The sequence below is a fragment of the Ovis canadensis genome, chromosome 15 (genome assembly GCF_042477335.2).
Source record: "Ovis canadensis isolate MfBH-ARS-UI-01 breed Bighorn chromosome 15, ARS-UI_OviCan_v2, whole genome shotgun sequence".
Lineage (NCBI taxonomy): Eukaryota > Metazoa > Chordata > Mammalia > Artiodactyla > Bovidae > Ovis > Ovis canadensis.
Genome location: NC_091259.1, coordinates 61374162 through 61386446, shown reverse-complemented (window position 1 = coordinate 61386446; position 12285 = coordinate 61374162). Strand labels below are relative to the sequence as shown.

At 51.9% G+C, this 12285-nt stretch overlaps 1 protein-coding gene across 18 annotated transcripts in view; it reads right to left on the bottom strand.

Moving 5' to 3' along the window:
- SLCO2B1 (solute carrier organic anion transporter family member 2B1) overlaps nt 1-5842 on the bottom strand; it is a 51312-nt gene extending 45470 nt beyond the window's left edge. For 4 of the 18 annotated variants that reach the window (XM_069553103.1, XM_069553113.1, XM_069553104.1 and 1 more), the window contains exon 1: nt 4757-5203. In XM_069553103.1, the coding sequence (XP_069409204.1) occupies nt 4757-4772 (16 nt within the window). In that variant the 5' untranslated portion in view covers nt 4773-5203. Of the gene's footprint in view, nt 1-2422; nt 2586-3698; nt 3898-4756 lie in introns of those variants that run through there. The other 14 variants (XM_069553101.1, XM_069553102.1, XM_069553128.1 and 11 more) reach the window with 11 other exon arrangements.
- Between the last annotated feature and the right edge of the window lie 6443 nt (nt 5843-12285).

Here is a 12285-nt window from a genome sequence, read left to right as displayed (position 1 = left end):
TGGAAAAGCAGGTGGGTGGGGAGTGCAGGAAGCCGAGGAACCCTGGGGGCAGGGGAGTGGGGAGTGGGGAGAGATACAGCTTTTGGTCTGGGAGTATTGCCATGGAAGGTGGGATTGTAAGGTAATGGTGAGCTCAGCCATGTGTGAGTCTGGGCTGGTAGGGGAGCTCCCAGAGGAAGAGGCCTAGGGGGCCATGGGCTCCAGGAGAGCCCATGAGAAGACATGGGCCAAAGCCAGTCCTCTGGCTCTTCGTCTGGAAGGCACGTGTGGAGAGAAGGAAAGAAAAGCCACACGTGGGCAAACTTGGCTTGTAAAGTGAGAAGATCCATTGCATATATGCCCTACAGAGCAAAAGGAGGAACCCATCCTGGAACCATGTTCAGATGCCAAGGTTAAGGTGATAGAGCAGTGTCACAAAGAAGTCTGGATGTTTCTGGAAAACCTACCAACCTCCAGCACTCACACACCCATAGCCTGAGCCTGGGGTGGCAAATATTCACAGCAGCAGACACTGGGTGATGCATCTGTCACAGTGACAGCAGGTACCTCCCTCCGGAAGTGTTGGGATAGGAGGAGGCCAGCCTCATGGACAACCCCACCTCCAGCCCTTCCTACCTCCTAGATTTCCCTGGGCTCCCTCAGCCTGCTGGCTCCACCGCCTAGCTCCTGCAGCCCATGCCAGCTCCTTCTCCCTCCCCCTCCCCTCCCCCTCCTGGTTCAGTTCCCTCAGCCCTTTCTCTGGGATACCAGGCTGGTCACCCACTTGCATCATTTACGTGCCCCTCCTATCTGCCTGATATGCCAGTGAACTACCCCCAGGCACAGGCTCTCCTTTCCTGGGTATAGCAGGGCCATGTTGAAACCCTCTGGATCAGAACCTTTGAGTTCAAATATTTGTTTGCTACATTGTATGACCTTGGGCAGTTTATTTAGCCTCTCTAAGCCTCAGCTACCCTCTCTGGGCACACAGCATTTTTGGTAGGATTAAAGAAGACCATCCTGCCTGGTACACTGTGGTCCTCAACAATGGTTAACCACCCTTCCACCCCATCGGCAGCACGTGAGTCCAGACGCCTCAGCATCCAGAAGATCAAAGCCACCCTAGTGAACATTCTTCTGTAACTCCAGTAGATGCTGGCCATTCCCCAAATTCATCCTGTTCTTTTCCACCTTTCTGCCTTCGCACATGTTATACCCTCAGCCTGGCTTCCCAAGGTGTCCTACCTTCTCAGAAAACCACTTCTCATCTTGCAAGGGCTCAATTTAAAAACATGATTGTTGAATTGAGCTAAACTGAAGGAGGAAGAAGAGAAAGCTGGAGTGTGGGGGGTCTGGGGCAGCAGGGGCTGCGGCAGGCCGGGGTTAGGGTCGAGGAGCTTGGGGCTCCAAGGGGCTTCAGTGCCCCATGTGACCCCATGGGGCTTCTGCACAGTGGGGGCGGGGGGAGGTTATAATCAAAGACAGGAAGCAGGGTCAGGTCTCAGGCTTTGGCCTTGGCTTTCCTCTTTGGGAAATTCCTCCTAGCAGGACCCTTGGGTGGTCTGTTGGAAAGACAATAACATGCTGCAGGCCTCCAGCTGTTACTTTTTTCTGGTGGTTTCCAAGCTGGGTCACAGACCCTGCGCTGGGACTTTCTATTCCTGATTCTGACCCCGACTACCCCATCTAGACCCAAGATGACCCTAAAAAATACAGATGAAGGCACAGAGAAGGGAGGGTGAGCCCTGAGCCTGCAGGGAATCCAGGCCGGCCTCCTTAGACCTAAAATACAGAGCCTGAGGCTCAGAGACACATGGGCATTGGCTCAGGCCACACCCTGTCCACCAACCACAAGTTCTGGTTCATCTCTCTCTGTGTTTACATTTACTCTCTAGCACCTCACTGTAGCCCCATCTCACTCCTTATCATGAATCTCCAGTCCTCAACAAGAGTAGGCTTTCAAAGCAGGTTGGAGGAGGGAAGGAATGTCATGGAGGTGGGGGTGGAAGCATGAGGAAGCTTCCAGGAGGCTGCATCTTCCCCAATACCTGACCTCTGCCCAGCCTGTGCAGAGTTCTGGGGCCTCAGGAATGGATCAAGTCAGACCCCATTCCCAGGGAGCTCCCAGGCTGGGGAGGTGGGCCTTGTTCTCCATCACTCCAAACATTAGCACTTAGGGTTCTGGACTGGAGCCCAGAAGGGGTAGCAGGAGCCAAATTTATCTCCTCTCTACCCCCAGGGTATGGATGGGCCCAGACTTGCACCCTGGAGATAGCCAAGCCCCTGCCCCATATAAGAGGCCTCTTCCCTCCAGAGACAGAAAGCTGAGCGTCTCAGCAGTGGAAGGGACCAAGTGACCACCTCAGCCAACCCCTACCATCAACTGCACAGACGGAGAAAGTGAATCCCAGAGAGAGACAGACACAGACTGGGGAGTAGATACCTGGCACCCAATTGTGGGGTCTAAGCAAGCTCGCCATGTGTTTCCCAGCTGCCTGAGATCTGGCCCAGAAGACACAGCCCAGCCTGGGAGGAATAACTCTCCTGCCCCCTCTGCAGTCACTAGCTCCCAGACAAGAGCTTGCTTTGTCTGGAGCCAGTGGAGAAGTGCCCAAGGTGGGTGGAGACTCGGCAGTGTGGGGTATGTGGAGGGAAGAGGAAACCCCAAAGGCAAGGAGGCAGAAGGGAAAGGGCTTTGGCGTCCAGCTGATCTGGTTCTGGGCCCCCTCTCTGCTGCTTGCTTGCTGGGTGACCTTGGCCATGTCACTTACCCTCTGTGAACATGTGTTTCCTCACATATTAAAAAAAGGGTGAGAATGTGCATTCTCATCAGATCAGTAATGCAGAGCTGCCGTGTGAACCTGGTTCCTTCCCTTGCCCTACCTCCTACCCTGGCCCACATGTGAACCTAGGACTGAAGAGAACAACAGAAACACCACCAGGAACCTCCCTGCAAAGGGAAGGTCAAACAGCATATGGGAGAGAGGTTACTTTCAACTGGGAGGATCAGTCAGGGAAGCTTCCTGGAAGAGGTGGCATTTGGAAGAATTAGAAAACAAGGCAGATTTCACCAGAATGGAATGTGGGCACGTGCCTTCCTTTGGGTAGAGGGAAAGCTGAGCAAAGGTGCAGAGAAGGGAAAGTGGCTTCTCTGAATCACAAAAATAGGAATGGCCTGGGGAGATAATTTTTCTCAAGCACCTCTCCCACAGACTGGGACGCTCTGCCTGTTATCTAAAAGCACATGGTGAGTTGGTGGTGAGGCTTCACTGAGGCCCAGTTCTGACCCCGGTTCCTCTCTCTGCTGTCTGCCCCTGGCAGGGACTGCTGGCCCTCTCCCTCGGGCGAGCTGGGTGTGGGTCTTTTCCCAGGCTTTTTGTCCTGCCCGCAACCCTCAGACCAGAAAGAGGGCATGCGGGAAGCCTGGCCTCAGCTCAGATTAGGGCTCAGGAAGGGAGGCCAGAGATGGCTTCTGGTGGCTCAGTGGGCAGATGCTGGGGTCAGCCTCCCTCCAGCTGTATGTGTGGGAAGTGGAGGACCAGCTAGAGAACATTCCAGAACCAAGCCCTGCTGGCATCAGAATAACAATTGAGGGACAGGTGCAGTACAACCAAAGTCTCTAGCTTTTTCCCTTTTCCATAGGATCACCAGGATCCCACAGCTTGCCAAGGCTGACTGGGAATTTGGTTTGTTGGTGGCCCATCTCCAAACCAACTCACCTGAATCTGACCTTGTTGTCATTTCTCCTGTGAGGCCCTCAGAGGAAGCATCCATCCCCACCCTTCCTTCCACACCACAGTCCCCAAGTCGGGGCTGCAACACAGCCGCATCTGCCCGCTCGACCCAGGAAGTCCGCATGTCTCCTCCCTCTGGACGCAAGTCAGGCCTTGTCTGAGCGGGTGAGAGGCACAAAGACAGCTGCAGGGAGGCCAGAGGTGATCACCACATGGTGTCCAGCCCAAGAGCAACCCTGTCTGAAGGTCCTTTGTTTCTTCCACCTCCTTCTTCCTGCCCCAGAAACTGGGCGCTCCTGTTCCCAGAACCACTGCCCTCTCCAAACAGTGCTTCTGTCACCCTCTGGTCTCAGCTTCTCTTCTCAAGGTTTCAAGACACCTTCCCACCTGCCTCCTCCACACCCCAACGCTCAAGGTCTCTGCAGGTCTCTCTCTGATTCCACTTCTCGGCTTTCCGACGCAGTCTGCTCTCCCCTGATCTCTGCTGTCAGTTTTCCCTCTCTCTGTCTCTGCCTCTCTTTACTTCTCCGGTTTCCTCCGGAGTCCCTGTCTTCCATACGCTGCAGCTGACACCTGTTGATCTTTGTCTTCTGCCATCTCTGGCCTCTGTCTCTGCCTTTGTCCGACTCTGAGTGTCTCTGGACTTGCCGGCTCTCTGACTGTATACTTCTGCCTCTATTTTTGTCTGCTTTGTCTGTCTCTAGCTTTGCCTGCTTCAGAGAGGGAACAGGACGTGGAGAGGAACAGGAGGCCTGCCTTCCATTGCTCTTTTGGTCTCTCTGTCTCAGCAGGGAGGTTAAGCTGGCTGCCCGGTCTCCAGCTGAGTAAACAGCAACCCTTCTTACCTCTCTGGTCCTTCACTCATTCATTCAACACACCCTCACTAGATCTGGCCATATGCCTGGCTCTATGTAGGGAACTGGGAGCCCCTACTCCCCTGACCCTAGAGCACATATGTTAGCTCTACAGCCTCCCCCTTCACCACGGGAACGTGGCCCCCAGACTCCCTACCAGTGCCCCTTTCTTGCTTTGTCCAGACTTACCTATCCTGGGTGCCATGACTTCTGAAGTGGGGCGGTGAGTGTCAGCCCCTATTCCAATCACAGGACTGGATTTTAGCAGGAGAGGGGCAGTGAGAGCTTAGGGGAGCTCCTGGAGACAGCAGCTGGGGAGCCACAGTGGGGACGCGCCAGAGTGCGGATTCCAGCCACTGGGTCGACTGATGCTTCTCGGGCCACACTGGACAGCAGCCCCCTCTTCCAGGTGGGTAAGGAAGTCCTGCTCAGACTTGACCCTGCCCCCAAGGGCCTATCTCCTTTAGTCACTTGTTCTTACTCTCTCTTTCTCTGAATCCCTGCGATTTCTGGCTGGGGCAGCCCAGGACCAGAGTTGTGAAGGAGGCTGGGTTTGTTTAGATACAGCCCCGCTGGTGGGAGGAGGCTGCTGACAGCCTTCCCTCAGCCTGTTCCTTCCCAGCTTCTTGGTGTGGCATTTCCCTAGGATATTTTCTCCTACTAGTGGTGGAGAGATTGGGGGGTGGAGGGAATGTGGACGGCCCCTCCCAGCCTTGGGGTCATTCAGTCCTGATTTTCCAGTTTGCTCTCAGCACTCACTCTGAGCCTCCTCCCTCATCAAACTCTTGTCTCAGTTACAGAACTTTTTTCACCCTTCGCGAGCCCCATATAAGCCCGTTTCTCCCACCGTCCTCCTTCACTGAACCTCTGTCTCCCTCAAGCTCTCTTCCCCTCTCACTGAACCCCTGTCTCTTCTCTGAGCTCCACAGATCCAGAGCAAGGAGGAACCCCATCCACCGGGAATCACAGTGGCCAGCCCTTGGGAGATGGGGAATCATGGCAGCAGCTCCATAAAGTATGGCCCTCTCAGTGGAGGGTGGGGTTGGAAAGCAGACGAGCATATAAGAGATCCCCAGAGTTTTTTGCATTGAAGACTGAAGATGGAGGCCTTGGAGCCAGACAGACCTGAGTCCTATCTCAGCTTTGTCATTCCATGGTCAAGTGACTCTAGGCAAGTCCCTGCACCTCTCTGAGAGTCAGCTGCCTCCTCTATAAAGAGGGGCTGATAGTCCTCACTCACAGGGCCACTGTGCAAAGTCAGTGCAGGAAAGAACCGAAGCCTGAGGCCCAGAGCTCAGAGAAGGGAGTGGCAGAGGAGGGACTCAGAACAGGGCAGGGAAAGGGAAAGTGAACCTGGTTGGCCTCTTCTGCCTTGCTCAGCACTTTCACATGTGAGGCCCCCCGGCCCCTCCTAATGACCTTTCGGGCCAGGAACATATTCCCCCATTTTACAGATGAGGCATTGAGTCTCAGTAACCACCCAGAGGTCACCTGGCTAGGAGGTGGTGGGGTCTTGCCTTGAACCTCTGATACTAGGAACCAGGCTTTTTCCTCTGCCCAAGCTGCATTTTCTGAGAAAGACCTCTGCTGCTGCTGCTGCTGCTGCTGCTAAGTCGCTTCAGTCGTGTCTGACTCTGTGAGACCCCCAAATACAAGATACAGAAGTGAACCCGACCCAGTTCCAAGAATAGAGTCTTTGCATGTTACAAGGATGTGGATTGGAGTCCAGCTTTTGGAGTGCAACAACAGAGAGATGCACATGAGCCCCACTTGGTTCCTAGTGGCATAAGGGATGCTAGAAGGAAGTGGGGAGTATCTGAAACAATCACAGCAGCCTGGAGCACAGTAGACCCTTGACAGATACTCGTAGTGTGAGTGAGTCTCTGAGAGATCAGAAATGGGAATGCAGGACCACCACCCAGGGAGAGGTCAACAATTGGCACAGTTGATAGGAAGTTCAGTTCAGTTCAGTCGCTCAGTCGTGTCCGACTCTTTGCAACCCCATGAATCGCAGCACGCCAGGCCTCCCTGTCCATCACCAACTCCCAGAGTTTACTCAAACTCATATCCATCGAGTCGGTGATGCCATCCAGCCATCTCATCCCCTGTCATCCCCTTCTCCTCCCGCCCCTAATCCCTCCCAGCATCAGAGTTTTTTCCAATGATTCAACTCTTCACATGAGGTGGCCAAAGTACTGGAGTTTCAGCTTTAGCATCATTCCTTCCAAAGAACACCGAGGGCTGATCTCATTTAGAATGGACTGGTTGGATCTCCTTGCAGTCCAAGGGACTCTCAAGAGTCTTCTCCAACACCACAGTTCAAAAGCACCAATTCTTGAAACCAGACCCCAATTCTGTTTGAGAAAGCCAAACTGGCTTTCCCTCTCTAAATCCTTCAGACAGGCACTGTGAGTCCTCACAGAGATTGGCAGAGGTGCAGCCTCCCAGACTCCAAATTGCAGGCACGTGGTTGAGAGAGGAAAGGTCACTTTTAACTTTCTGGAAGCTCACTACCCCCACAGTGGCTCCAGAGGCTGCGGAAGCTCTGCACATGGAATGATGTTGGGACTGGCTTGGCTGACTAAGTTCATTTCACCAATCTCTGAGTCTAAGCATGCACAGCACCGCACAGGGCACAGAATATACAGTAACCTCAGGCATGAGCAGCCTTCATTTATCACTTCAGCCTCCCCAGGCTGACCTAGGTCCAAGAATATTCCTGAATTCAGCTGTGGAATTAGAGGATGAGTCCAATCTCTAGGACCTTCTGGGAGATAGGCTAACAGGCCTTCAGATAACTCTTGGACTAATCCAGCAGTGAGGTTTCCATTTTGGGTGGCCCAGGCTTAAGGTTCAACCAACCTGGTTTGCACCCCACCATTGCCACTTACCATCGTGGTGTTTACTAAGCCCTGTACATTTCACAGGGCCCTAGGATGTGTGTGGATTGCAACACCATCTGTGGATACACACAGTTTGCAAAGCTTGATGCCTTTCTAGAGTCCCATGTTGGTGGCAAAGCCTGGCACAGTTTATAGAACTCTGCAGCTTCCAGGGCCCCATGATGTTTGCACAGTCCTGCATCTTGTATAGAGTCTGATGCTGCTTGTGAAACTCCAAGCCATTTGCAGAACCCAAGCTCTTTTGCAAACCAGGCAAGATAGGGGACTCTTCATTTTGTAGAACTATCTGAATTTGGAGACAAGGGGAGAGCCCCAGGCTTCAGCCTTAAGACCTCTGGTCCCAGCTCTGTAACAACATTGCTGTGGGACTTGGAGCAAGCCCTTTCTCTTCCCTGGGCCTCAGTCTTCTCATCTGTTAAATGGAGATGCTGATATCAAATGGCCCAACCTCAGGACTGTTCTGAGGATCACTGGGAAAGTGTCCAGAAGATGGAGGTCAGGGCAGGGCACTGGGGGAAGGGGAAGAGTGGCAGAGGCTCCTTCCTAAAAAAAGCCCTAAACTGCCACATCAGCACTGCTGTTCCCACTTCCCTCTGGCCTGGCAGCCAGGGAGCGGATATCTATAAATGAGCCCTTGGCCAGGCAGACGAGCAATGGCCTCTGTCAGAGCCTCAGTCATCCTTACCCCCAGATGCTGTGCGGGAGTCAGAGCCCAAGATGTGTCCACATGATACCTTGCATAGCTCATTAGATCTGCCCAAGGGAGGCAGTATCATACTGACTTCAGCCACGAGGACTCTGACACTCAGAGAGGCCATGTGGCTTGCCCAGGGCTACATGTTGAGGATACTTTCAGGCTGGGGTCTGAGCCAAGGACAGCAAGGATGGTACTCAGAAGGTCAGAGCCCAGCAGGAACTTGGAGCTCATTTAATTCAATCCCTCACTTTTTCAGACTGGGAGACTGAGGCCAGGAGACCAGCAGGTTCTGCTGCGTTGTGACCACGGGGAAGTCACAGTCTCTCCCTGGGCTTTGATATCTCCCTCTGGTAGAAGAGAAACAAAAACCCCTCCTGCCAAGGGTTCAGGACTTTCCCACCTTTGTTGGCATGGCTCCTGGATCAGAACATAGCAAATTTCCCAGCTGGGTGAGAAGACAGGTCTGCAGGTAGGTAAGCGTCCAGCCTGGCCACTTAGCCCTACCCACCTTGGCTGAGCACAGCCACTAGCTCCTCCAGCCCACCCAGCCCTGTGCAGCCCAGCCCTGACTGTGCTTTCTGCAGCTTAAACCTGGCCTGGAGTTTCTTCCTAGAGAAGCCCATTTACCCTAACAGCAGCCTTCCCCTGTGGCCAACTGCTGCTACCTCTCACCAGCCTCTCCCTCCAGCCTGGAGAGAATATGTACTCTGCTAGAAACTCTGCATGCGCTGTGCCCAGACAGAGCATGTGTGTGGCAACAGATGGTTTCATCCTGACCCAGTAAGATCTCTGAGGCTGTTTCCTCATCTGTAGAGATGATGGGAAACCTACCAGCAGGGCTGCACTAAACCCAACCATCTCACTGTCTTCAACTCTATGTGCGCAGCTCTCCCAGGAAATTGAACTCTCCAGAGACATAGCTGGGTGATCTGAGGTTGGTCTCTTGCCGTCTCTGATTCTCGGTGCCCTTGTCTGTGAAACACCTTTCCAGGGCTGTCCAAGGGCTCAGATGAGTTGATGGATTAGTGCTCACTAAGTCTGAGAGCTGAGCAGACACAAGCCATTATTAATATGGTGATGATGGTAATGGCAATGACTCTTGTAATTCTGGAGGCGGAGGATGAGGAAGAAGTAAATCAGGTGCGTGCCAGGGCGGTCTGACCTCACCGACAACCCCATGGGATTCAGTTACCTCTGAGGTGGGAGGGAGTTCAAGGGCGAATTTGGGGCTTCCAGGCCGGTGGGGTGGCCTTTTGCTCTGTGGGTGCACAGGGTCCAGACTGGGCACTGGCTGGCTTGTTGCTCCCAACCCTGGCTCTAACTAACACCCTGGCTTTGGTTAGGTCCTATTTCCTGCCTGGCTCTAGGTTTCCTTATTATAAACTGGTAGTCCTGGGTCTCTTCCTGCTCTGCCCCGTCTTTGGGGAAGGAACATGTGAGCTAATCAATATACCACTGCTTTTGTAAGGTGTCAAGTGTGGGACATGAGAGATTACAGTTATTAATAATTTGACTTCCGGGAGAGAGGACACAAGTGTGGGGGTGCAGCGGAGACGGAGGGGAGCAAGCCTTTGCCCCTGGCTGCAAGCGCCCCAGTGCCCTGCAGACTTTGTAACACTGCCCCCTGGAGGCCGGATAGGAGATCTGCGCCCCTGGCTCTTCCTTTAAGACTCCAGTCGGGGGATGAGGGGTGTGGGGAGGAGGGGGCTGGAAAGGAGACTGTCAGAGGAGGCTGAAGTGGACAGGCCAGGGGAGCCCAGTGTGTGCAGTCACTACCTGTTCCCCTCTCTCCCTCTCCTCCACACTCGTCTCTCAAACCAGCCTACTTCTTCCCATTCTGCTGTCACTGCCCTGGTGCTGGCCACTAGCAGCTCCGGCCTGGGCAGTGTCCCAGCCTCTTCCCTGTCTCCAGTCTCCATCTTGCTGTGAGCCAGAGGGAACTTTCCAGCCCTTAAATCTGACCATGCCTCTCCCTGCTTCAAACTCTGCCCTGGCCCACACCCTGGGGCCCTCAGGATCAACCTCTCTCTGAGCCTGATGTGGATGCTTACTCCTTCTCTGTCTTCTGCCAGATCAGAAGTTCCACTTGTAATGAGAAGAAATTGTGGGTGGACAAGAACAAGGCTCTGGGGCAGGAGTACTGTTTTTTTCCACTTGGTAGCTGTGTCACTTAATTTTTTTGCGGGGGAGGGGTGTGGTTGTTGTTTTCAGTCGCTCAGTCATGTCTGACTCTTTTGCAGCATGCCAGGCTTCCCTGTCCTTCACCATCTCCCAGAGCTTGGTCAAACTCATGTCCATTGAGTCGGTGATGCCAACAAACCATCGCTTGTCCCCTCTCCTCTGTTGTCCCCTTCTCCTCCTGCCTTCAATCTTTCCCAGGATCAGGGTCTTTTCCGAGTCAGTTCTTTGCATCAGGTGGCCAAAGTATTGGAACTTCAGCTTCAGCACCAGTCTTTCCAATGAATATTCAGGGTTGATTTCCTTTAGGATTGACTGGTTGATCTCCTTGCAGTCCAAGGGACTCTCAAGGGTCTTCTCCAACACCACAATTCGAAAGCATCAATTCTTTGTCGCTTGGTCCAACTCTCATATCCATATGTGACTACTGGAAAAAGAATAGCCTTCTGCGTGTGTGGTTACATATCTAAAACATTAAATTTACTATATTAAACATTTTAAGTGGTTCAGTGACATTAAGTACAGTTGCATTGTGGTAGAACCACCACCATCCATCTCCAGAACTTCTTCAACCCTCTTCCAACAACACAAGAGAGGACTCTACACATGGACATTACCAGATGGTCAATATCAAAATCAGATTGATTATATTCTTTGCAGCGAAAGATGGAGAAGCTCTATACAGTCAGCGAAAATAAGACTGACTATGGCTCAGATCATGAACTCCTTATTGCAAAATTCAGATTTAAATTGAAGAAAGTAGGGAAAGTCACTATGACCTAAATCAAATCCCTTACGATTATACAGTGGAAGTGACAAATAGATTCAAGGGATTAGATCTGATAGACAGATTACCTGAAGAACTATGGATGGAGATTCGTGACATCATACAGGAGGCGGTGATCAAGACCATCCCCAAGAAAAAGAAATGCAAAAAGGCAAAATGGTGTCTAACAAGGCCTTACAAATAGCTGAAAAACAGAAGCTAAAGGTAAAGGAGAAAAGGAAAGTTCTACCCATTTGAATGCAGAGTTCAAAAGAAAAGCAAGGAGAGATAAGAAAGCCTTCCTCACTGATCAATGCAAAGAAAAAGAGGAAAACAATAGAATGGGAAAGACTACAGATCTCTTCAAGAAAATTAGAGATAACAAGGGAACATTTCATGCAAATGTGGGCACAATAAAGGACAGAAATGGTATGGACCTAACAGAAGCAGAAGATATTAAGAAGAGGTGGCAAGAATATACAGAAGAACTATACAAAAAAGATCTTCATGACCCAGATAGCCACGATGGTGTGATCACCCACCTAGAGCCAGACATCCTGGAATGTGAAGTCAAGTTGGCCTTAGGAATCATCACTGCAAACAAAGCTAGTGGTGGTGATGGAATTCCAGCTGAGGTACTTCAAATCCTAAAAGATAATGCTGTGAAAGTGCTGCACTCAATAAGCCAGCAAATTTGGAAAACTCAGCAGTGGCCACAGGGCTGGAAAAGGTCAGTTTTCATTCCAATCTCAAAGAAAGGCAATGACAAAAAATGTTTAAACTACTGCACAATTGCACTCATCTAGCAAAGTAATATCCCATGGACAGAGGAGCCTGGTAGGCTGCAGTCCATGATGTCTCTAAGAGTCGGACACGACTGAGCGACTTCACTTTCACTTTTCACTTTCATGCATTGGAGAAGGAAATGGCAACCCACTCCAATGTTCTTGCCTGGAGAATCCCAGGGACGGGAGAGCCTGGTGGGCTGCCGTCTATGGGGTCGCACAGAGTCGGACACGACTGAAGCTACTTAGCAGTAGCAGTAGTAGCAAAGTAATGTTCAAAATTGTCTAAGTGAGGCTTCAACAGTATGTGAACCATGAACTTCCAGATGTTCAAGCTGGATTTAGAAAAGGCAGAGGAGGAACCTGAGATCAAATTACCAACATCCGTT